We start from the raw sequence: 26,835 nt of genomic DNA, 5'->3' as shown, positions 1-26,835 counted from the left end.
ATTCCAGGTGACTACCTCATGATGCTGGTTAAGAGAATGCCAAGTGTGTGCAAAGCTGTCATCAAGGCAAAATATATGTTGATTTGTTTAACTTTTTAGGGTATAGGGGGCAGTATTTTCGATTTCGGATGAAAAGCGTGCCCAGAGTAAACTGCCTAATACTCAGATTTGGATAGAAAACACTCTGAAGTTTCTAAAACTGTTTGAATGATGTCTGTGAGTATAACAGAACTCATATGACAGGCAAAAACCTGAGAAAAATCCAACCAGGAAGTGTGTAAATCTGAGAATTGTAGTTCTTTTGAATCCCTATCGAAACTACAGTGTCTGTGGGGTCACATTGCACTTCCTAAGGCTTCCATTGGCTGTCAACAGCCTTCAGAAAGCTTGTCCATCATTCTCCTGTTACTGGGCAGAGAATAGTAGCTCAGTCAATGAGTGGACTTCCTATGGACAAAGGACTTGGTGATGCGCGAGCCCGACAGCGCGCCCCTCCTTTTTCTTCTTGAATGATATTTTTCACGCTATTGTCCGGTTGGAATATTATCGACGTTTTACGTAAAAAATACCCTAAGGATTGATTGTAAACAACGTTTGACAGGTTTCTACGACCGGTAATGGAACATTTTGACTTTTCGTCCCTGGTACTGCACTCGCGCGTTATGCCTTTGGATAGTGATCTGGACGCACGAACAAAACAGAGGTATTTGGATATAAATATGGAGTATTTCGAGCAAAACAAACATTTCTTGTGGAAGTAGGAGTCCTCGGAGTGCATTCTGACGAAGATCAGCAATGGTAAGAGAATATTTATAATACTAATTCAGAGTTTCGTTGATGCCAGAACTTGGCGGGTAGCTGTATAGCTTGCTTTGATGGCTGAGCTATGTACTCAGAATATTGAACAATGTGCTTTCTCCGTAAAGTTATTTTGAAATCTGACAAAGCGGTTGCATCAAGTAGTAGTGTATCTATAATTCTTTCAATGACTGTTGTAAATTTTATCAACGTTTATGATGAGTACTTTTGGTTTTTGTGATGCATGTCCTTGCTTGGAAAATGGCTGTGTGGATTTTCTTGTGAAGTTTATGTCCTAACATAATATAATTTTATGCTTTCGCCGTAAAGCCTTTTTGAAATCGGACAATGTGGTTAGATTAACGAGAGTCTCATCTTTAAAATGGTGTAAAATAGTTGATTGTTTGAGAAAAGGAAATTATGCGATTTTTGCTGTTTTGTATTTCGCGCCATGCTATTTCACTGGCTGTTGAATAGTGTGGGATGGTCACGTCCCACCTAGCCCAGAGAAGTTAACACTTTTTTGGTTACTACATGATTCCATGTGTTAATCCATAGTTTTGATGTCTTCACTATTATTCTTCAATGTAGAAAATAGTAAAAATAAAGAAAAACCCTTGAATGAGTAGGTGTCTCCAAACTTCTGACTGGTATTATATACACTGCTCAAAAAAAATAAAGGGAACACTTAAACAACACAATGTAACTCCAAGTCAATCACACTTCTGTGAAATCAAACTGTCCACTTAGGAAGCAACACTGATTGACAATACATTTCACATGCTGTTGTGCAAATGGAATAGACAACAGGTGGAAATTATAGGCAATTAGCAAGACACCCCCAATAAAGGAATGGTTCTGCAGGTGGTGACCACAGACCACTTCTCAGTTCCTATGCTTCCTGGCTGATGTTTTGGTCACTTTTGAATGCTGGCGGTGCTTTCACTCTTGTGGTAGCATGAGACGGAGTCTACAACCCACACAAGTGGCTCAGGTAGTGCAGCTCATCCAGGATGGCACATCAATGCGAGCTATGGCATGAAGGTTTGCTGTGTCTGTCAGTGTAGTGTCCAGAGCATGGAGGCGCTACCAGGAGACAGGCCAGTACATCAGGAGACGTGGAGGAGGCCGTAGGAGGGCAACAACCCAGCAGCAGGACCGCTACCTCCGCCTTTGTGCAAGGAGGAGCAGGAGGAGCACTGCCAGAGCCCTGCAAAATGACCTCCAGCAGGCCACAAATGTGCATGTGTCTGCTCAAACGGTCAGAAACAGACTCCATGAGGGTGGTATGAGGGCCCGACGTCCACAGGTGGGGTTTGTGCTTACAGCCCAACACCGTGCAGGACGTTTGGCATTTGCCAGAGAACACCAAGATTGGCAAATTCGCCACTGGCGCCCTGTGCTCTTCACAGATGAAAGCAGGTTCACACTGAGCACGTGACAGACGTGACAGAGTCTGGAGACGCCGTGGAGAACGTTCTGCTGCCTGCAATATCCTCCAGCATGACCGGTTTGGCGGTGGGTCAGTCATGGTGTGGGGTGGCATTTCTTTGGTGGGCCGCACAGCCCTCCATGTGCTCGCCAGAGGTAGCCTGACTGCCATTAGGTACCGAGATGAGATCCTCAGACTCCTTGTGAGACCATATGCTGGTGCGGTTGGCCCTGGGTTCCTCCTAATGCAAGACAATGCTAGACCTCATGTGGCTGGAGTGTGTCAGCAGTTCCTGCAAGAGGAAGGCATTGATGCTATGGACTGGCCCGCCCGTTCCCCAGACCTGAATCCAATTGAGCACATCTGGGACATCATGTCTCGCTCCATCCACCAACGCCACGTTGCACCACAGACTGTCCACGAGTTGGCGGATGCTTTAGTCCAGGTCTGGGAGGAGATCCCTCAGGAGACCATCCGCCACCTCATCAGGAGCATGCCCAGGCGTTGTAGGGAGGTCATACAGGCACGTGGAGGCCACACACACTACTGAGCCTAATTTTGACTTGTTTTAAGGACATTACATCAAAGTTGGATCAGCCTGTAGTGTGGTTTTCCACTTTAATTTTGAGTGTGACTCCAAATCCAGACCTCCATGGGTTGATAAATTGGATTTCCATTGATTATTTTTGTGTGATTTTGTTGTCAGCACATTCAACTATGTAAAGAAAAAAGTATTTAATAAGATTATTTCTTTCATTCAGATCTAGGATGTGTTGTTTAAGTGTTCCCTTTATTTTTTTGAGCAGTATATATTCATGCATGTGCATTACATGTTCATGCATGCGTGTGCGTTATATGCCCCATAAGGAAACGCCCAGTCACCCCACCTTGAAAACCTTCTTGGCCCAGTTTCTGAAGGACTCTTCCTGGCCACACAGCTCATCTCCCTCCCCCATGCGTAGGATGCGCTCCCCCCCCAGCTCCTCGAGCAGCGTGTCCACAGCGTGGGCAAAAGCACAGAAGTGTGGGTAGGCTCTTGAGCCAAGGCCAAACACTGAGAACCTGTAGAGAGAGAAAGAACAGAAAGAAAAAACGAGTGAGAACGAGAGAGAGAATGAGAGAGAGAGAGAGAGAGAGAGAGAGAAGGACAAGTACACAGGCATGCAAAGACACACTGATTTGATTCAGACAACCATACATCACCATCACCTGGCATCAACTGCATCACCATCATCAAACTCAGTTTAGGAGTCTGAGATTGCTGATCTACTGAGGGAGTCATACTCTGTGGCTATGACAATGTCATCCTGTCTTTTGTTTTGTTATGTGTCAAATGTGTAACCAAAATATGTATGCCTAGTAAGCTAGGTCTACTGTGTAGTCTAGGAATGCTATGTTTATGTTGGCAAAGTTTTTGAACCATTTAATTAAAAGGACCACAATGGAAATATGTTTTTTCAAACGTTTGTGTGTCATCTTTGACGATTTTAAATGCGTGGTTGTATTGTGTTTGAAATTGTCAAATCACTATCCATCTACATACAAGGGAATTGATCAAAAGAGCTTTCTTCCTTCCTCAGTATTTACAGAACTCTATACAGACAGGCAGTATAAAGGGATGTTTATGTGTTATCTGGACCAGATGTCCCGTCTGTGTTCGGAAACACTGAGGTGGTGATGGTAAACGGAGACATTCCCATCACCCATCAAAAGACATCAGGTTTAAGAATACATGTCCTAGGAGTTCTCCTCAGTTCAAACACCTTGGCTATCACCTGTACTCACATGTCTGGATGTTTTGTTAACCTATTAAACTCTGCTCATGCGAAAAATATATATTTATGCCTAGATTCAAGCAGAATTTGCTTTAAGACGCATTGGCCAACATCGCCATAGCTGATGTTTTGGCAGTGTTGTAGGTGTAATTATTGGTGAGTGGCTGCTTGTGTGTCACAAACCACTCCCTTCCCTATTATAGGATTTGATAGCTCTAACGCAGTTCCACCTAACGCAGTTCCACCTCCGATGCCAAAACAACCCCTATGTAGGTGTCACCTAGTGCAGATCTGATAGAATCTAGCCCTTCAATCGAATCAGATTTTGTTTGACATAATCTTGGGCTTGCTTACTCTACCTGACGTTGGCGAGGGGTCCGGTGCTTTCAAAGTTGACCCTGGTCTCAGGTTCGTCACTGGAGGATTTGCGGGTGTCTGAGTAGGAGGACACGCTGTTGAAACGCACCTTGTAACTCCTGAGAGAGAGGCAGATACAGGGACAACAAGTACACTCTCAGTATAGAATAGTACTTTATTAGTCCATTATTAGACAAATACTTCTGCTCTCCACCCAACCCCAGGCAAAAAAACAAACACCCATTTTTGGAGGAGCACAGGGTCAGTCGCAGTGCAGCACCCCTGGAGCAATTTTAGGGGTTAATGGTCTTACTCAAGGGTAAGAGATGGTACACTCCCTCTCACAAAAAAAATCCATTGCAGTTAAGTGATGAGAAGTAATGCTGTGAATCTGTATGAGGATGTCTGAGGATTACTGCAGCCATGATTACATCCCAATTGGCATCCTATTCCCTATATAGTGCACTACCCACTATGGGCCCTGGTCAAAAGTAGTGTACTATATAGGGAATGTGGTGTCATTTGGAACACATACCATAAAAACATGCTCTGTTTGAATGGGCACTCACTTTCGGTCCTCTGTGTTAGATGTTGGATGTCTCATCTCCATCAAGGCAGCTCCGAATTTCTATACACAAACACAAAAACACACTCAGTCAATCGCTTGCAGGTTTACCTTATGTAAATGTAACCAAAATACAGATGGTATATACTGTAGTTGTGTGAATTAAACACACACACACACAGTACTGGTCAATCATACCTCTCCATTTTCAGGTGGATCTCCATTGCCAAAGGTGCTGGTCACCGCCAACACAAGTGTTTCATGCTCCAGGTCCACCATGTCGTACTCATCCATTGACATCACCTGTGGAGTGTGTCAATCAAGATGTCCACATTTCATGACGCAATGTCATCATTGTGATGTGAACCAGAGCCATTTTGAAATTAAACAAAATAGAAAACGCATTTAAAATTTCCCACAAACAAAAAACGGCAGATATTCAAGACCAAAAAATACTCAGTGTTACCAAAATACCACAGAGACATTAAGGACAAAACCAAATCAAAACATTTCAAGTTACCAGGAAGTAACTTCTCTTCAACCCTTCCCTCCTCTGTCAAAGACCACAAACATTCCACACGGTCATGAGCCCAGGACCTGAGTCCATAGAGCACTAGTATCTAATGAACACTACTTGCATTAACAAGGTGATAATGTGCCGCAATACAATTAACACCCAGGCATCAGACTCGCCATCTGACTCTAGCAGCCTTCATGCCTACGGGCCATCATGCCGAGAGAACGAGAGGAAACAGGGGATGGACAAGATGATAGGGAGGAAGAGAGGAAATGCACAACCCAGCCCAGTCATTCATCCGCTCTGCATCTGCCTGTCTGACTCAAGTACAAGAAGATCCTTTCCTCTCGTATGATTGATTACATTAACAAATAGGAAGAAGAAACAGAAGATGTGATGTCCTGGAGGGAAACACTAGATGATTGAGAGCCGCAGAGCTGTGTGTTTTTATTGTGATTTTTTTTCAAACACATTTACACAGCCCGCAGTGTTTTATGATCTTATCTTAAACTACAGCTCAACGCTTGGCTGGGTTGATTCCATCGCTGTGTCCCCTGGCGCTTTGCTGCATGAGAGGGAATGGGAAAGTGACAAAAGACACATTTCCGTGTAACTTCGCCTTCTTGGTGTGAAAACTGTCTCCTCGCTTTTTTCAAATCTGCGGGCCTCAGCTTTGTCATTCAAGAAAGTCCAAAAAAGACATGACACAAACTCAGTCAAACTGTGTGGTTTACCTTTGCCTCAAAAGGCATGCTTCAAAATCTCAAAAGCGGTTAAGGGGGATGTTTTGAAGTAGGCCTTTTTATGTTCTATTCGAGATCGCATCAAAAATAGACATGACACATCAACTCAAATTCAACTTGTATGGTAGCTATATAAAAAAATATTTAAAAAAGTTACCTTTGCATCAAAGGCATGCTTGAAAATCTCACATAAGGTTTTTGCATAGTCTTGAGACTTTCCGGTCTCGGTGGCGAATAGTATCGTAGCTTTGACCCTCTTTGCCATGGCCTGGCCCATTAGCTTGGCTGAAAACTTCACAGCCCTGCACACACAGAGACAATACATTTATAATTCACAACATAATAAAATGGCTATAAATAAACATTTTTAAATGGTTCATTCATGAAAGGTTTTATATCACGTAACCAGAAATAAAAAACTGAAGTTAAATCATAGGCACCAGTGATCAAGGGCAAAACAGACCTTGTTACACCACAACCTTCTTACACCCCCCCCCCAAAGTCTTCTAAACTCAGATGCCTACTGTAGCTTACTAGCTTCCTTCCGCGCTCGTGTGGTTCGCTCGAGCAGACAGGCAGTGCTGCATGTCATGACTAAACAGCGGATGGCAATCATAGCTCGTCGTATCCTCGGGGCAATTCCAATAATAGCTCAGAACCCACCCAACGCACGAAAGAAAGAAAAAAAGCTAAACGCTTATTTTTCACCATTGTTCTGATTACTCCCTTTGGGGTTGATTGAGTGAATTACACCATTGAGTAGATCAGCTTCCTCTCCTCCCTGTGTCTGTACCACTACCTCATCTCATCCAATTCAACGAGTGGCAAAAGAAGAATAAGAGCAAATGGAGGATAAACAGACAGAAAGGTGACCAGCTGGCCGCCCTATAATATAATTGTACCCTTCAACCGAAAAACCATAAATCTCTGTTTTGGATTTTTTATTTTATTTCTAGTTGTGTAGTGAATAATCCAGAGTCTTGATATTACAAAGACTATAAATAGACAACATGTACAATACATTTCCATGGCTGTCGAGAACTCTAGACATTACAGTGGAGCTAATAAGATACAAAATCACTAACATGCTATGTTTAGTCATAGTTCTTAGTCCCAAATGGAGGACTAGGAAACAAGTGGGCACTTCAGTCTATAAAAGCAAGCAGGACTGCATGGGCGACCTCTGACCCCAATCTAGGTTAAGCATAATGTTGTCCTAAGGCATAATGAAAATACTCTCTCTCTCTACTCACTTGGCCAGTTTCTTGAAGCCAATGGCTCTTTTCTTGGTGGGTGTCCCATTGTTTACTTTCCACACGTGGTTATTCCACGGGTCAGCCTGTAGCAGAGAGACATAGTTACAACAGTCTTAACATACAGGTCAGTGGATGGCGTTACTGTACATTTGAAGGACATATTCTGATCCAAACCTGGGGTCAAATACATACTGTATGTCAAATACGCTGCTAAAGTATTAGAAAATATTTTACTTTGACCTGGCCATACAAACTCTCCTTCCTCCTCACCTGATACTCGAATGATGGCGTGAGGCGATAGTTGAGCATCTCCTGGTGAAACACTGGGGTGATGCTTCCAGACATTGGGGGTACGATCCAGACCCAGTCCCCCGGGCAGCCCCCCCGCACCCTGATCTCATTCTCCATGTGCTTCATGAAGGACTCTGTGGCAGAGTGGTGGTCCACTATGGTTACCTTAGAAGACTGGAAACATATAATGGTGATCAGTTCCTGTCTGAGGAATTCAATCATTGCAATTGTTTCAGGTTGACATTTAGTAGTACATACTATTTCACCTTTATTTCTCGTCCCTCGTGACAGCCTTAACATTGGTTCTGGGTGCCGAGATTCCACAATTTCTAACATAATGTAAAGACTTCTAAAGAATAATGCTTTAGGCTGTAATTTATATACAGTCTACAAATGTGCAGATAATACAATACAAGAACACTTGGCAATCACCTGAAAACTGTAGAGGACTGCTATGTTGATCTCCACCAGTGCCTGGTCCTTCCATAGAGAAGAGGTCTTTCTGGTATCCAGAGCCATCAGACTGGCCACTTCCTATTGGAGAGGGCAAGACAATACTGTAATAACAATAACTGTTATTGATAACTTAAGGTTATTTGCGTAACCCCGGTTCTCTGATATTACGAGTGAGATATCGCACTATGCGGATTCACCAGAAGTAGCTTGAAAGACCAATTATACACATCTGTTGGAGACCAACAGGTCGAGTGGTGAAATGATGGAGCCTCTCCCCTCATACTAAAAAGCCACTCGCCTGCCCTCTGATCATTCTTGAGCGTACCAAACTTCCTTACACTCTTGTGAGTAGGGGAATGTGGTGAGATGTAGAGCTGGGACAATAAACCCAAAATGATCGACACCGACCATACCGATCACTTATCGCAGGCATTTTGCTGATATCGTTCATTACGATAAGTAGCCTATACTAAAGAAATGTGAAGTTTGAAATTAAATAAGTTTGCTAATATGGGTAATTGTTAATGGGACAACTGATAGCTACAACCACCAAACTACTACTAGTAGTAGTAGTAGTAGTAGTAGTAGTAGTAGTACTAGTAGTAGACAAAAAAAAATGGTGCACATTAATGTTATAAACTTATCTTTATGTATTGTTAACGCATCAATTCAGGCAATTTATCGCGATATGGATTTTTGACAATGACGCCCAGCTTGAGTGAGATGTCTCACTCATAATATCAACGTTCTTTTTCAATTATTTGCTTTAACATCTCACTGTGGGATATGACCAACTCCTGTATCACACATGCTCTACGATGCTCTCTCAATATTAACCCTCAGAGGCATTGAGGACAGTAAATCAAATCAAAAGTATGCGCCAATGAAGGCACAGTGATGTCGGTAGAACTTCATAAAAGTAGGAGCGGATGCCCAACAAGCCACATCGCAAATCTCCTGCAAGAAGATGCCCTTGAACAGTGCCCAAGAGGTAACCATACCTCTGGTAGATTGAGCCTTTAGGCCCTCCGGAGGCTGTAACCTCTTGCAATAGAGCACCACAGTACGAGCTATTCATTTTTCCCTTGGGGATTTTAGAAACACTTAAAATAAGGGCTGTGTTTTGTGTAGGCTTACCCTGGCGTGACATTTTCATAACCGTGTAACTCACTCTAGGACAAGGTGACTTAACAATATTCGCCTAGATTCACCCCCAAAAAATGAAATGCTAATTAGCTGTTAATGTGGCTATCATAAAGAACTACAAATGCCATGATGATCTGGATAAGACTGCTGAATCGAGGCAAAGGTAATAAGATTAACTCTAATGTTAGCTAAATGTAGTAATGAATAAATTGGCTACATTTCTTTAAATGGACAATTCTGTGTTGTGCAAGTTTAAAAAATTGACACAATACCTTTTAGCAAAGGTGTCAGTTAGAGATGATGTGCAGGGATTTGTATACTGATTTTTTAAAAATATATATAAACGCAACATCTAAAGTGTTGGTCCCAATTATGTGCACAAATTTGTTTACATCCCTGTCAGTGAGTGTTTCTCCTTTGCCAAGATAATCCATCTACCATAAGCCTACTCCAACGTTGTTTTAGAGAATTTGGCAGTATGTCCAACCGGCCTCACAACCGCAGACCACGTGTAACCACGCTAGCCCAGGACCTCCACATCCGGCTTCTTCACCTGCGGGATCGTCTGAGACCAGTCACCCGGACAGCTGATGAAACTGAGGAGTATTTCTGTCTTTATAAAGCCACTACTACTTGTAGGGAAAAACTCATTCTGATTGGCTGGGCGTGGCTCCCCAGTGGGTGGGCATGGCTCCCAGGGGGTGGGCCTACCCATGGATGTGCCCCTGCCCAGTCATGTGAAATCTATAGATTGGTGCCTAATGAATTTATTTAAATTGACTGATTCAGTAAAATCATTGAAATTGCATGTTGCGTTTATATTTTTGTTCAGCATAGTTTTGCACGATGTCTACTCTGATACAAGTTAGCATTTTCGAATCTGAGAGTAAATAGTGCTGAATATATGGATTAAAAAAAGTCACCTTGTCTGAGAAAGATGAAGCCTACTCGGGTAAGCCTACACAAAACACAGCCTTTATTTTAAAACATTTTAAATTTTTAAATTTTCTAAAATACCCCTCCCCACCAAAAAGTTGAAAAATGATTGGAATAATTTCCCCGTTTGACCGCTAGGTTATGATATTTTGACACCTCAACTGTGGCGCTCTATAGGCCAGTCTAATAGCTTCCACAATCCAATGAGACAACCGTTGATGAGAGAGGGGCCTCCCCTTACAGGGAGTTGCCCAGTACACAAAGAGTTGGTCGCTCTAGCGCAAAGCTCTCGTCCTATCAAAGTATATGCGCAATGCGCATACTGGACACAAAGCGGTGAAGCCACTCCTAGAAATAAATTGCTGCTAACCTTGGGCATAAAGGCGGGATTGGGCAGCAAGGTGACCTTGGAAAAGCCACGGGCAAACTGTAGGCACGAATGGTGCGCAAAACGCTGCTGTGAAATGGCCTCAAGCACAATAGACCAATCCAATGATGGGGCTAAAGGCTTGAGAACTGGACGTAAGCGACGTGCCCCATTAATGAAACGTAATGGGGTGTTTTTCCACAGTGTTTTTGTTGAAGCTTATATGGCAGGCCGAGATAGCGGCAGGGTAGAACATAACAGTGGAGAAAGGTTTCCCTCTGTCCAAAAGGTCCGGCAAGAAGCATAAAACCTCTAACACAGAGCATTGGTAAGTGAGCGTGTAGAAGGGGCCCTAGCACTCTGGATTGTGTCAATGACTTCAAGAGGCAAGCCTGTCGCATCCAGATTTAACCTCTCACAGACCAGGGCCATTGCTTCTGGGTTCACTTGGGTCAGCAGCGTAACGGGAGTTGCCAAGCCTCGTCTTATAGCAGGAGAGTGATCTCCGCTATCCAGAGCTTGCCATCGAGGGGCTACCAAGATGAGGAATAAGTCTTCTTCCTTTACTCTGGCCAGAGTGGGGAGTATGAGGCTGAGGGGAGGAAAAGCGTTAAGAGTAACTTAGCGAGTTCGTTTTTTCAATTTAAGTAATCAGTTACTTTTTCAAATAAGCAATTTTTATCTTTCATTGTTGGCACAATAAAAAAAAATATATACATTCCTCTCCCCACGGTTTGCGCTCTTTCGGTTTCTGCGGTAACTGTGCGTGCTCTACTTCAATTGCAGTTCTTACTTTCCCACTAGGGGCAGTCACCTGATTTCTGGTGGCAGGTTATCTAGTAGTTCTCTGCTGTTAGCAGTTTCTTACTGCCGATAAAAACGTATGATTACCTTAATATTTTTGAGTCATTACATAATTATTTAATGTAACAAATCAAACATAAAAATATTGTAATAGAAGGTAAAGTACAAATCCAAGATATTGTGTCTGTCATTATTGCTTGAGTTAGTATAGTCCAGAGTTACAGATTACGACCAATGCTATGCAAGCCACTCAAAAAAAGTAGTGTGTTCTCTCTATTGGGCATAAGAATGAAGACGGCATCTTCAGAGTGTTTTCTGTTTTTGGAAATGCAAAAGTAATGTAACAAGTTACTTTAAAAGTAACTCCCCAACACTGGTTGACACACTTGGGGACAATGCTTGGTGAAAATGGGGACAATGCTTGGTGGGGATTGACAATTAGTCTTCCTTCCCCCTTGCTTGAACTAGAGCCGGGGGGAGAGCCGTGACACAGAGAGCACTCTTGGGAAGAGTGGATTCATTTCACAGGTGTAGACTTTACCGTGAAATGCTTACTTACAATCCCTTAACCAACAATGCAGTTCAAGAAATAGAGTTAAGAAAATATTTACCAAATAAAATAAAAAGTAACAGTAGAATTACATAACAATAACAAGGCTATATACAGGGGGCCCGGTACCGAGTAAATGTGCGGGGGTACAGGTTAGTCGAGGTAATTTGTACATTTAGGTAGGGGTAAAGTGACTCATTGTGTTTCATTACATTGGTGTCAGAAGTGATCGGACCTTGCATCCACGACAGTGCGTGTGCTTGGTCGGTGAGCGCATTCCTATAAGACGTTGAGTCGCAAGCTAGCGCGAGGATGCACTCTTTCAAAGGAGGGAGTAGCGTAACGACCCTGGGTCTATAAGCACTCACCGACTGCGGCACAGTCAATAACGCGCTGGACTTCGGGCTAGAAGGTCGAGGGTTTGAGACATGCTCCCTGCCTGTTTCATTACAGTATTCTATATTGGAATTACCAGAGAATTGAAAACCTTTTTTGTAATAACATAGTATATGGGATTTGATTTTAAGACATTTGGCTTAATTAATTAGATTTTCCATTCAGAGAAAAATTGTCAGTTTGTAAATTCAGACCGTTTCGCTCTCGGAGCACACACTGGACGTTCGGGCCGAGGAGTAGGGTTGATTTGAGCGTTCTGGCCTTACAACAGCAGTCAAGCACCCAAGCTAATGTTGGCTAGCTACTTCCAGTCACAAATGAGACCACTGACCATTTTACTCGCCCTAGCAGAGCAGGAAAGGCAGTCGTTTTGAAATAATCGCAAAAAAACAGGCTTTATTTTAGTGCATTTTTCACCCTGCCAGCTCCTATTAGTTCTATTGAGCACCGTGGCACCAACTCGCCTTCCGAATGTTCTATTCCCAGCTTATTGTTCAACGTCACAATGCCTGCTTCGCTATTTTTGGCAATGAGACCTGCTCACGTTGTTTTATAGTTAAAATGTAAACAACAAAATGTAAACAACAAAAATAATATTGGAACTCTGCGGTCTTCCCACTGTATTCTATGGGGGAAATATAGGCATGTCTGTCTATTTTGCCAAATATCTCACAATGTGTATATTTAGATTTTTTTTCAAGTCGGGTGTAACCGGTGTGAAATGGCGGGTATGTATGCCTTATGATTAACGAGACGTGGTGTGATCATAACAACATACAGGAACTCAAGTCCTTTTGCTCACCTGACTTAAAATTCCTTACAATCAAATGCCGACCGCATTATCTACCAAGAGAATTCTCTTCGATCATAATCACAGTCGTATATATTCCCCCCCAAGCAGACACATCGACGGCCCTGAAAGAACTTAATTTGACTCGATGTAAACTGGAAACCACATATCCTGAGGCTGCATTTATTGTAGCTGGGGATTTTAACAAGGCTAATCTGAAAACAACGATCCCTAAATTTTACCTGCATATTGATTGCGCGACCCGGGCTGGCAAAACCCTGGATCATTGTTATTCTAACTTCCGCGACGCATATAAAGCCCTCTCCCGCCCTGCTTTCGGAAAAGCTGACCACGACTCCATTTTGTTGCTCCCAGCCTATAGACAGAAACTAAAACAGGAAGCACCCGTGCTCAGGTCTGTTCAACGCTGGTCCGACCAATCGGATTCCACGCTTCAAGATTGCTTCGATCACATGGACTGGGATATGTTCCGCATAGCGTCGAACAACATTGATGAATACGCTGATTCGGTGAGCGAGTTTATTAGCAAGTGCATCGGTGATGTTGAACCCACAGCGTCTTTTAAAACATTTCCCAACCAGAAACCGTGGGTTGATGGCAGCATTCGCGCAAAACTGAAAGCGCAAACAACTGCTTTTAATCAGGGCAAGGTGACCGGAAACATGACCAAATACAAACAGTGTAGCTATTCCCTCCGCAAGGCAATCAAATAAGCTAAGCGTCAGTATAGAGACAAAGTAGAGTCGCAATTCAACGGCTGAGATACGAGAGGTATGTGGTATGTGGCAAACTACCTGCCCTCCAGGACACCTACACCACCCGATATCACAGGAAGGCCAAAATGATCAACAAGGACAACAACCACCTGAGCCACTGCCTGTTCAACCCACTATCATCCAGAAGGCGAGGTCAGTACAGGTGCATCAAAGCGGGGACCGAGAGACTGAAAAACAGCTTCTATCTCAAGGCCATCAGACTGTTAAACAGCCATCACTAACATTGAGTGGCTGCTACCAACATACTGACTCAACTCTAGCCACTTTAATAATGGAAAAATGTATGTAATAAATATATCACTAGCCACTTTAGAAATGTTTACATACCCTACATTACTCATCTCATATGTATATACTGTACTCTATACCATGTACTGCATCTTGCCTATGCCGTTCGGCCATCACTCATTCATATATTTTTATGTACATATTCTTATTCATTCCTTTACACTTGTGTGTATAAGGTAGTTGTTCTGAAATTGTTAGGTTAGATTACTTGTTAGATATTACTGCATGGTCGGAACTAGAAGCACAAGCATTTCGCTACACTCGCATTAACATCTGCTAACCATGTGTATGTGACAAATAAAATTTGATTTGCGCTAGTTAGCGGGGTGCACGCTAATAGCGTTTTAAATCGGTGACGTCACTCGCTCTGAGACCTGGAAGTAGTTGTTCCCCTTGCTCTGCAAGGGCCACGGCTTTTGTGGAGCGATGGGTAACGATGCTTCAAGGGAAGCTGTTGTCTATGTGTGCAGAGGGTCCCTGGTTTGAGCCCAGGTAGGGATGAGGAGAGGAACGAAAGCTAAAACTGTTACACGGGCGCCATTTTAAATCAGGAGAATCTCCTCTTTGTAATTATGTAAGTCTGGGCAGTGAGCTTGTTTGTCATCGATCACTAGACCAGAAAAAGTCAGAAATGCTTATTTTTTCCCTACTTTTTCATTACGCAGACATAAACACAGTTGACACCATCGAGGTGCGGTTGTTTACTTTCTACACAAGTCGTTTTTTTCCAGTTTCGTCCGACGAACAGATTGTAGTGGTAAAATAAAAAGGGATACATTTTTTATGGAATTCTAAGCATCACTCCAGTCAAAACAGGCTCTGCGAATGTTCGATTTCATTAATTTGCTATGGGCTCGAGCTAGTGTTCCAGTTTAGCCAACGTTCTTAAGCCAACGTTCTTAAGCCGTTTTTCAGCCTTGGGTGAATTTTGACTCGTTCTATTGTCCAGCCTATAGATAGCCAGAGCGAATTTACGAAAGCACCCATTGAGAAAGCACAACGACTATACCATTTAGCTAAGCTAAGAATGACGAGAACAATCAAGTCAATAAACATTGGGTAGTTAGCCTATAGTTAAAACAAATAATTATTATTTCACCTTTATTTAACCAGGTAGGCTAGTTGAGAACAGGTTCTCATTTACAACTGCGCCCTGGCCAAGATGAAGCAAAGCAGTGTGACAAACACAGAGTTACACATGGAATAAACATACAGTCAATAATACAATAGAAAAAGTACATACAGTGTGTGCAAATGAGGTAGGATAAGGGAGGTAAGGCAATAAATAGGCCATAGTGGCGAAATAATTACAATAAAGCAATTAAACACTGGAGTGATAGATGTGCAGAGGATGAGTGTGCAAGTAGATATACTGGGGTGCAGAGGAGCAAAAATAAATCAAATAAATAACAGTATGGGGACGAGGTAGTTGGATGGGCTATTTACAGATGGGCTATGTACAGGTGCAGTGATCTGTGAGCTGCTCTGACAGCTGGTGCTTAAAGTTAATGAGGGAGATATGAGTCTCCAGCTTCAGTGATTTTTGCAATTTGTTTCAGTCATTGGCAGCAGAGAACTGGAAGGAAAGGTGGCCAAAGGAGGAATTGGCTTTGGGGGTGACCAGTGAAATATACCTGCTGGAGCGTGTGCTACGGATGGGTGCTGCTATGGTGACCAGCGAGCTGAGATAAGGTGAGGCTTTACCTAGCAAAGACTTATAGATGACCTGGAGCCAGTGGGTTTGGCGACGGATATGAAGCGAGGGCCAGCCAACGAGAGCATACAGGTCGCAGTGGTGGGTAGTATATGGGGCTTTGGTGACAAAACGGATGGCACTGTGATAGACTGCATCCAATTTGTTGAGTAGAGTGTTGGAGGCTATTTTGTAAATGACATCGCCGAAGTCAAGGATCGGTAGGATAGTCCGTTTTACGAGGCTGTTTGGCAGCATGAGTGAAGGATTGCTTTGTTGCGAAATAGGAAGCCGATTCTAGATTTAATTTTGGATTAGAGACGCATAATGTGAGTCTGGAAGGAGAGTTTACAGTCTAACCACACACCTAGGTATTTATAGTTGTCCACATATTCTAAGTCAGAACCGTCTAGAGTAGTGATGCTGGACGGGCGGGCAGGTGTGGGCAGCGATCGGTTGAAGACCATGCATTTAGTTTTGCTTGCATTTAAGAGCAGTTGGAGGCCACGGAAGGAGAGTTGTATGGCATTGAAGCTCGTCTGGAGGTTAGTTAACACAGTGTCCAAAGAAGGGACAGAAGTATACAGAATGATGTTGTCTGCGTAGAGGTGGATCAGAGAATCACCAGCAGCAAGAGCGAGCGACATCATTGATGTATACAGAGAAAAGAGTCGGCCCAAGGATTGAACCCTGTGGCACCCCCATAGAGACTGCCAGAGGTCCAGACAACAGGCCCTCCGATTTGACACACTGAACTCTGTCAGAGAAGTAGTTGGTGAACCAGGCTAGGCAGTCATTTGAGAAACCAAGGCTGTTGAGTCTGCCGATAAGAATGTGGGGATTGACAGAGTTGAAAGCCTTGGCCAGGTCGATGAATACAGCTGCACAGTATTGTCTCTTATCGATGGCGGTTATGATATCGTTTAGGACCTTGAGTGTGACTGAGGTGCACCCATGACCAGCTCGGAAACCAGATTGCATAGCAGAGAAGGTACGGTGGGATTCGAAATGGTCGGTGATCTGTTTGTTGGCTTTCGGATAGACATTAGAAAGGCAGGGTAGGATAGATATAGGTCTGTAGCAGTTTGTGTTGAGAGTGTCTCCCCCTTTGAAGAGGGGGATGACCGCTGCAGCTTTCCAATCTTTGGGGATCTCAGACGATACGAAAGAGAGGTTGAACAGGCTAGTAATATGGGGTGCAACAATTTCGGCAGATCATTTTAGAAAGAGAGGTTACAGATTGTCTAGCCCGGCTGATTTGTAGGGGTCCTGATTTTGCAGCTCTTTCAGAACATCAGCTATCTGGATTTGGGTGAAGGAGAAATGGGGAGGCTTGGGCAAGTTGCTGTGAGGGGTGCAGGGCTGTTGACCGGGGTAGCCAGGTGGAAAGCATGACCAGCTTTAGAAAAATGCTTATTGAAATTCTCAATTATCGTGGATTTATTGGTGGTGACTGTGTTTCCTAGCCTCAGTGCAGTGGGCAGCTGGGAGCAGGTGCTCTTATTTTCCATGGACTTTACAGTGTCCCAGAACTTTTTGGAGTTTGTGCTACAGGATTCAAATTTCTGTTTGAAAAAGCTAACCTTTGCTTTCCTAACTGCCTGTGTATATTGGTTCCTAACTTCCCTGAAAAGTTGCATATCGCGGGGGCTATTCGATGCTAATGCAGTACGCCACAGGATGTTTTGTGCTGGTCAAGGGCAGTCAGGTCTGGAGTGGTTGTACATTTTTTGAATGGGGCATGCTTATTTAAGATGGTGAGAAAAGCACTTTTAAAGAATAACCAGGCATCCTCTACTGATGGAATGAGGTCAATATCCTTCCAGGATACCTGGGCCAGGTTGATTAGAAAGGCCTGCTCGCTGAAGTGTTTTAGGGACTTTTGACAGTGATGAGGTGTGGTCGTTTGACCGCAGACCCATTACGGACGCAGGCAATGAGGCAGTGATCGCTGAGTTCCTGGTTGAAGACAGCAAAGGTGCATTTGGAGGGCAGGTTGGTTAGGATGATATCTATGAAGGTAACCATGTTTACGGATTTGGAGTTGTACCTGGTAGGTTCATTGATCATTTGTGTGAGATTGAGGGCATCAAGCTTAGATTGTAGGATGGCCGGGGTGTTAAGCACGTCCCAGTTTAGGTCACCTAACAGCACGAGCTCAGAAGATAGATGGGGGCAATCAATTCACATATGGTGTCCAGGGCACAGCTGGGGGCAGAAGGTGGTCTATAGCAAGTGGCAACGGTGAGAGACTTGTTTCTAGAAAGGTGGATTTTTAAAAATAGAAGCTCAAATTGTTTGGGCACAGACCTGGATAGTAAGACAGAACTCTGCAGGCTAACTCCGCCCCCTTTGGCAGTTCTATCTTGTTGGAAAATGTTACAGTTAGGGATGGAAATATACTGTCAAGTTTGATTTAGAACTACTAACGTTAGCTAGATACCTAACATACCGGTACGTACTATTGCAATGATATGCTATGTGGTTCGTAAGGACAGCGTAGCTAACAAATTGTCAGCCAACATAATGAACAAGGTAACTTATTTGAAAAGTCATTACTTTATTACATTGAGTAGCAAGCTACCCCTTGGTCGTTAGGGCAAATCTGGTCTGTGATAGGAGGGGGTTTTCACACCTAGCTTGGCTATTAGACTATTCTTTAGTAAAGCTTGAATAGTCTATTGTTCAGCTATTAGCCCTGCTCCCCAAGTTGCAACAAATTGATGTTCCTATCGCATTCCTTTCCCTCTTCCACGCATCATCATTCTGCTCCTGAGTGGCTCGATTGTGGGCATGCTGGCAGGATATAGCAGCATTTTTGGTTGTGCGTCAAGAATTCTGCATACTGTAGCACGTTTGTATGAAAGTGTGGTTATTCACAGGCAAATTGTTGTATGCTATGGAGGTACATTTTTGTCAAGAGCAAAACCTTTTTTATTTTCAATCAAAAATAATTGTTCTGAAAGCAACTTTCTTCCGACACAAAGGAAGTCAAAGCGGACACCTACGAAGAGGGCATCTCAGGTAAGCAGCACTGGGCTGTATTGACGTATCCTAAAAATTACATCTGCTGCTTTAGATTGAACGGTCATATCTCAGTTATTGTTTTCATATCTATAAAAAAATAAGCTGTTTTCTTTACTTTCAGAGAGTGAGCTGACCAGGGGGTCGAAAATGTAGATATTGTCAGATGTTCACTGTCCGAGAGACAGGCCGTGGAAGCTTTATTGCTGGCAAAAGTCTACATAACCAGAGGTAATTAAACTGTCCTGTGATCTTTTTCTCCATCTCTGCCTGTCTTGTTGTACTTGGAACCTGTATCATATGCATTAATTTAAAAACCCTTAAGATGTCAGCTGCTAATTTTCTGATTTACACCACATAAACACAGTCATTTTCATTGGACTATCTGTTACTGCCAAGTCATGATTTCCCTGTGGGTTAGCCTTGCAATAACCAAGTTGTGAGACACATAGCCCTCTATATTTAAATGTTTCAGGTACACTCCGATAGGTGTGTGCGCCACATTAGGTATCTTCTATTGACATTATCTTCCATTGTTTGTCCTCATGTGTCTGTTTTTCAGCATAAAGTACTCTGTAGCCACTTAGAGTGGACACCAGGTGAGACCACACACACACAATAACAGTCTCTCTTCTTCACTTCATCCCTCTCCTCCTGCTCCCTAAATCCTCTAGGTTATGTCAGCTGTTTTGGTGAACCCCTCCCGCATCTGAACTGGCGGTCACAGAGGGCACAGCATGAGCATAGGTGAGATGTCACTTGGTCGGGTCAACAGGAAGTATTATTAAAGAGATGCTTTACATTGAAATATAGACAGAGATGTAGTCTTCCGAGAGTTAATTAATGATCCAAGGTCAGTTTTGCATTTCACCTCCTGATTTAAGATGACTGACGGTGTTAGAATAAAAAAAACAAGGCTTAATCATGCTCTCTCGTCTGCAGGTATGTTTTGATGTGAGAGAGGAAACCAGTCCCGTCATCGCCACCTCACCCGCACTTAAGATAACCTTCGGGCCAACTGGAGGCCCAAGGCTGGTTAGGAGACACCGCAATTGTGATGAACTAAGAGAATATTGGGGTAGCACTGTAATTCATGAATCATATGCTGTCTGCCGCTGTTCTTACCTCTCTCCCCACCTCATCTTTCTTCCTCGTTTTAAAATGCACACCATATGTGCATTGAAGTACAGAATGAACTTGTATTTATAATATTACAATTATTATAATGCATTTATGTATTTATAACACCTGGATAATGAACTTCTTTCAATAAAGTGTTTCACATTCTCCACTGGTTGAAATTAATTATCTCATTGAAATACTATCCTGTGTCCTCAGATTAATGCAGATGAAGGGAGTTAGATATGCATAGTTTTTTTTCTGTACATATGAATTACAAATCAATCATGTTTCTAGTCTATTGCATAGTTAGCATGTGTAATCATTGATGTACCAGGAGCAGGAGTGGTAAACACTGTTGAAGTGTATAATTGTAATACATACATGCAGACACAGCATCATTCAAATAATGGAGTTTGATATGACTGAAAAAGAACGTCTCAGAGATTCATACCTGAACCGCACCTTTATTTGCCAAGGAAGAGTACATGATCAGTGAATATATTCAATGTACAGGCTACAATGTGGGAATCTCATGCGTGGTAATAACTACAGTACGTGTATATAGGACTTGCATCCTTGGCACAATAAAGTTAATATATTCTACTCTATCCATAGGCTTCATTAATGCCATTCAGACTTGAAGTTGATACAACAACTATGATAGCTGAGGTTCATAGATAGGTTCTGAACTAATATTCATACCAAACGTTTTAGGGTCCATACACTAAACGGTTACATACTGTAGCTAGCTACACATCCATAGGCATACAGTTATTTTTATCCTCCACTACAAAATAATCAAGTAAATAGTTAGCTAGCTATTTTACTTCAGCTGCATTGCAAGGCAAGCTTACACAATTGTACATTCAATTTGCAGTAAATGCTTTAGCTAGCTAGATTCTTTACATCCACCGTTTCACAAGATGACAGCCTGGTTTGCTGGTTCTCAGGAGTCGCAAAAACATTAAACAACACGAATTACAAATTCATTCTCCTAACACTAGCTAGCTGGCTAATGTTAGCTAGTCAGATAATTTACGAAAATCGCTATTTAGCAAGTTAACTTCATGACAAATGGAATATGCACAAACTTTTGTCTCTACATGAACTAACATATTCCTCTCAATTGTAAATGTTTTGCTCGACTCGTTATGACGTTATAACAACTCACATCTGGTTCCACTGTAATGTTTTGTCAGCTACCCTTGTTGAAGAACGCCACAAGGAAGGCTCGCATCAAAATTCGTCATTGGAACCATTCAATATGATTGGTAATATAAAAACCTTGGGACCCAAATGCATAATGAGTGCTTTAACTCCCCCTTGTGGTGGTCTGGAGCAATGAAGCCGTGACGCTGGGTACCTCTAAGTCCCGCGGTGCAAGCTCGCAACTTTTAAAGGAGGAACCACTGTAGGTCCTGGATGGCAGGAAGCTTGGCCCCAATGATGTACTGGGCGGTACGCACTACCTTCTGTAGCGCCATACAGTCAGATACCAAGCAGTTTCCATACCAGGCGGTGATGCATCCGGTCAGGATGCTCTCGATGGTGCAGCTGTAGAACTTTGAGGATCTGGGGACCCATGCCAAATTGTTTCATTCTCCTGAGGGGGAAAAAGGTGTTGTCGTGCCCTTTTCACGACTGTCTTTGTATGTTTGGACCATGATAGTTTGTTGGTGATGTGGACACCAAGGAACTTGAAACTCTCGACCTGCTCCACTTCAGCACTGTCGATGTAAATGGGGGCCTTTTCGGCCCTCCTTTTCCTGTAGTCCACGATCATATCCTTTGTCTTGCTCACATTGAGGGAGACGTTGTTGGCCTGGGACAACACTGACAGGTCTTTTACCTCCTCCATATAGGCTGTCTCATCGTTGTCGGTGATCAGGCCTACCACTGTTGTGTCATCAGCAAACTGATGGTGTTGGAGTCATGCTTGGCCACGCAGTCATGGGTGAACAGGGAGTACAGGAGGGGACTAAGCACACACCCCTGAGGGGAACCGGTGTTGAAGATCAGTGTGGCGGATGTGTTGTTACCTACCCTTACCACCTGGCGGCAGCCCGTCAGGAAGTCCAGGATCCAGTTACAGAGGGAGGTGTTTAGTCCCAGGGTCCTTAGCTTAGTGATGAGCTTTGTGGGCACTATGGTGTTGAACCCTGAGCTGTAGTCAATGAACAGCATTCTCACGTGTTCCTTTTGTCCAGGTGGGAAAGGGCAGTGTGGAGTGCGATTGAGATTGCGTCATCTGTGGATCTGTTGGGGCGGTGTGCGAACTGGAGTGGCTCTAGGATTTCCGGGATGATGGTGTTGTGAGCCATGACCAGTCTTTCAAAGCACTTCATGGCTACTGACGTGAGTGCTACAGGTTGGTAGTCATTTAGGCAGGTTACCTTAGTGTTCTTGGGCACAGGGACTGGTGGTCTGCTTGAAACATGTAGGTATTACAGACTCAGTCAGGGAGAGGTTGAAAATGTCAGTGAAGACACTTTCCAGTTGGTCCCCGCATGCTCTGAGTACACGCCCTGGCAATCTGTCTGGCCCCTCTGCCTTGTGAATATTGACCCGTTTAAAAGTCTTGCTCACACCGGCTATGGAGAGCGTGATCACAGTCGTCCGGAACAGCTCTCATGCATGCTTGTCTCGAAGCGAACATAAAAGGCATTTAGCTCCGCGGGTAGGCTCGCGTCACTGGGCAAATCACGGCTGGGTTTCCCTTTGTAGTCCGTAATAGTTTGCAAGCCCTGCCACATCCGATGAACGGCAGAGCCGGTGTAGTAGGATTCAATCTTAGTCCAATATTGACGCTTTGCCTGTTTGATGGTTAATCTGAGGGCATAACAGGATTTCTTATAAGTGTCCAGATTAGCGTCCTGCTCCTTGTAAGAGGCAGCTCTAGCTTTTAGCTTGGTGAGGATGTTGCCTGTAATCAATGGCTTCTGGTTGGGATATGTACGTACGGTCACTGTGGGGACGACGTCCTCAATGCACTCATTGATGAAGCCGGTGACTGAGATGGTATACTCCTCAATGCCATTGGATGAATCACGGAACAGTCTGTGCTAGAAAAACAGTAGTGTAGCATCTGCATCATCGGGCCACTTCCGTATTGAGCGAGTCACTGGTATTTCCTGCTTTAGTTTTTGCTTGTAAGCAGGAGGATAGAGTTATGGTCAGATTTGCCAAATGTAGGGCTTGGGAGAGCAGTGTATGCGTTTCTGTGTGTGGAGTAAAGGTGGTCTAAAAACACACAAGTCTGGTTTGGACCGTGCCAGTTAAAGGTTTATACCAATTGCATTTGGCTTCCCAAGACAAGCCACTCAATACTGAGTCAGTCTGGTTGCTGCCTGTTTCCAGACATTAATGAGTGAATATCTGTCATCGATGCTCCGCTAAAGGCAGAAGAGCGGCAGAGCGGCTTGCCCATCGTCCTCCGCCGCTGTCTGGAGGAGGTCACCATTATCCTAGTGGATGAAGAGCCCCCCCCCCCTTCCCCTGGGGCCAGGCCCTGGAAAAGTCGGTAAAGTTTCTTGGGGTAGCCATCCATGATGTCAGCCCATGAGGGCTGGGTCTGCGAAGCAGTCTTGTCACTTGAGTTAAGAGTGAGACAAACCACATTGGGCGGCTCTGTGCCCTTCTACGGCAGAGGGTGTTCACAGCAAAAAATACACACCATGGATGCATGACACTGAACACTGCTTCCGCGTGTTAGACACCCAGGCAGACGACACACAGTGTCCTTACCCGAAATGGTCACCCTGCATTGACAAGGTTGTGCTGGTACAGGGGCCTTGCTTGGTACCCACTGAGCCGAGCTAGCAGGTTCCATGGTTCCAAGAAACAGCTAATCCGAGAACAAAGGGAAAAGAAACTAGCGTTCGCCACTTGGGCTAGAAGCCTAGCTAGTTAGCACAGTGCTAGTAGGATAAGCTAATCCTATAAACAATGTGAACTTAGCTGGGGATCAACACATGGGCTGGTATTATAGCTAGTTAGCACAAAGTTATCCAAAGGAAGCTAGCGCTATTGCTCTTACAAACAAGAGTGGCTCTCGACCAATAAGCAGTGATGCTAGGATGCTAAATGAGCAAGCAAACTAGTAATTCTACCCTTCCAGGTAGATAAGCTAGTCGGTAGGATAGCGAGCCTTGCTGAGAGCTAGCCAGGTTAGCTAAGCCTTGCAGCTAAGCTAGCCAAGTCTCAGCAGCTAGCAGTGTGACGCTAGCTACAACAGGAGATGAAGGAATAAAAGCGGTGAAGCAAATTCTTACCTGAAGCGCAAAATGTTCCTTTTGGTGAAGTCACCCAACAAAAAAGATAACCCTGCACTCGGCGGTGTAACCTTAACAGCACTGTGAAAGTTAAACAGGAAAACCGATCAAGCAGTGCTGAAGAGAGCTAAGTATAACTGTTCTGTGAGGAAGAGAGGTGAAAATGACCAAAGGACAGGCGAGTGGCTCATTAGTATGAGGTTAGGGGCTCCCTCATTCGCCACTCGACCAGTCTGTCTCAAACAGACGTGTATGATTGGTTATTCGAGGTACTTTGAAAAATTCTGGTTTATCCCCATGGTGACAAATAATTGAAAGAACTGAAGCTAAGTTGGGGCCATACTGCCAAACAGGCTTTAGACCATCAGAAGTGGAGAGATCATGTCTTTGCCTTATCTGCCAGAAGGCACAAACAGGATAAGTGAGATTTCAATTAGGGTGACATTTTACTCTTCTTATCGCTGTTCACAAAATGCTATCGTATTCACTGTTACATTGAAGATAAGCATTCAACATTATCCTTCAAGTAAACTGGTGTGAAAAACCTACGTGACAGGTAAGTCCTGTTGTTTGTAAAGCTACATAGAAAATTGACAATCAAATACAGTACATAGAAGACAAGCAACTAATGTTATCCCTCACGTAAGCAGGTTGTGATAAGGCTATCCTGAGTGACGGGTAAGTGGTTGCAGTCAGTATCAAATCAGATTTCACAATTAGCCTGAATACCCTCAAGACATCATTTTACATTCTATAAAAACATTTTTTTTAAACAACCCTTTTAGTAGTACCTCATGTTCTACATTAAAATAAGAACATTTCCCATAGTAGCTCACATCTATCGTAACAATTCTGTATATGGGTAAACCTGCATTTAGCAGAAGGGAGTGCATGGGGCTTGAGATGGGAACATGAGATGAGGGAAAATGACTGAGAATAGCTCAAGTTACTCTACGCCTTGGAACTCTGAAAATAAAATATTACCGTCATTATAATGGTTATGCTAATACGTTGGCTGAATGCCAACAGCACAACCAGAGACGTACATATTTTATCCACGTATTATATCTACAGCCTCTAAGCTTGACATGCTCTAGTCACCATGCTGCAGCATACCGTTTGTGAAAAAACAAGATATCATCGGACCAACAATAGAGTGAAGACTTGCTGTTTCCAGGAAAACTATCCATTTTGATATAAAACAAATAAAATAAATAAACACCGAGTATACCAAACATTACACCACCCCCCTTTTTGCCCTCAGAACAGACTTAATTATTCAGGGCATAGACTCTACAAGGTGTCGAAAGTGTTCCACAGGGATGCTGGCCCATGTTGATGCCAATGCTTCCCACAGTTGTGTCAAGTTGGCTGCATGTTCTTTGGGTGGTGGACTATTCTTGATACATACGGGAAACACTGGACCATGAAAACCCCGGCAGCGTTGGAGTTCTTGACATAAACTGGTGCGCCTGGCACCTACTACCATACCCCGTTCAAAGGCACTAAAATATTTTGTCTCGACCATTCACCCTCTGAATGGCACACATACACAATCCATGTCTCAACGTTTAAAAATCCTTCTTTAACCTGTCTCCTCCCCTTCATCTACACTGATTGAAGAAGATTTAACAAGTGATATCCATAAGGGATCATAGCTTTCACCTGGAGTCACCTGGTTAGTCTGTCATGGAAAGAGCAGGTGTTCTTAATGTTTGGTATACTCCGTGTATATTTTGATGTGTTATGGAAACCTATTGCATGAATCTTGAGAGGATAAGTGATGAATGTTAGCTCTGCATGTATGCTGTCATGATATCAGATTAATCCACCACACTGGTAAGTATTGAAGACGTATCATAACATTTATTTAAAAGCCCTAACAGATTACAGTAAAACATATTATAGATTCTAGTAAATATCATAGTAAATATTATAGTAAAAAGTCCACTCACAACTCTTGCAAATTCCCTTCCGAACCCCACGCATAACATATGTAACACTGTAATACCTCATGGTCTCATTAAAATGTCAAAATAGTGGCATTTAACCATTGTAACGAGAGCTGTTAAAGTCCCTGATCTACCAATCTTGGTGCCAATGTACCAGCCACCGAAGGGATGCTTAGAAATGTTTAGAAATGCTTTAGAAAATGATCATAATACCTCCAAGATGTTGTAACGAGAGCTGTCACAGAAGTCCCTGACTCCGATCTCTGTACCCATGTACCAGCCACTGAACGGACAGGCGGTGAATTCCAGCCCCCCCACCTCTAGCAGCATGCTAGATACAGCAGGTAGGCTGTACCACTTCAGATTCAAGTCCTTGAACCAATCATACCTGTATGAAGCATAGAAAGACAAAGAGATACGTTCAAATGAACAGTCAAGGTTTGGAGGAGTGATGGTGAATGTGACATATCTTGACTAATTGATTCAAATAAATAGGTTCGTTTTCAAGG

At 43.4% G+C, this 26,835-nt stretch overlaps 1 protein-coding gene across 2 annotated transcripts in view; it reads right to left on the bottom strand.

The window, feature by feature from the left end:
* Positions 1-26,835, bottom strand: part of nos1 (nitric oxide synthase 1 (neuronal)) — a 69,849-nt gene that overhangs the window by 14,921 nt on the left and 28,093 nt on the right. For both annotated transcript variants that reach the window (XM_014171241.3, XM_014171242.3), the window contains exons 10-18: positions 26,540-26,714; positions 8,167-8,268; positions 7,714-7,908; positions 7,441-7,526; positions 6,345-6,489; positions 5,126-5,230; positions 4,932-4,990; positions 4,365-4,481; positions 3,118-3,292 (exon numbers count right to left, since the gene is read on the bottom strand). In XM_014171241.3, coding sequence (XP_014026716.2) covers positions 3,118-3,292; positions 4,365-4,481; positions 4,932-4,990; positions 5,126-5,230; positions 6,345-6,489; positions 7,441-7,526; positions 7,714-7,908; positions 8,167-8,268; positions 26,540-26,714 — 1,159 coding nt within the window. The remainder of the gene's footprint in view (positions 1-3,117; positions 3,293-4,364; positions 4,482-4,931; positions 4,991-5,125; positions 5,231-6,344; positions 6,490-7,440; positions 7,527-7,713; positions 7,909-8,166; positions 8,269-26,539; positions 26,715-26,835) is intronic.

Source organism: Salmo salar, chromosome 24 (genome assembly GCF_965601325.2).
Source record: "Salmo salar chromosome 24, fSalSal1, whole genome shotgun sequence".
NCBI lineage: Eukaryota > Metazoa > Chordata > Actinopteri > Salmoniformes > Salmonidae > Salmo > Salmo salar.
This window is presented reverse-complemented; position numbering and strand designations above follow the sequence as displayed.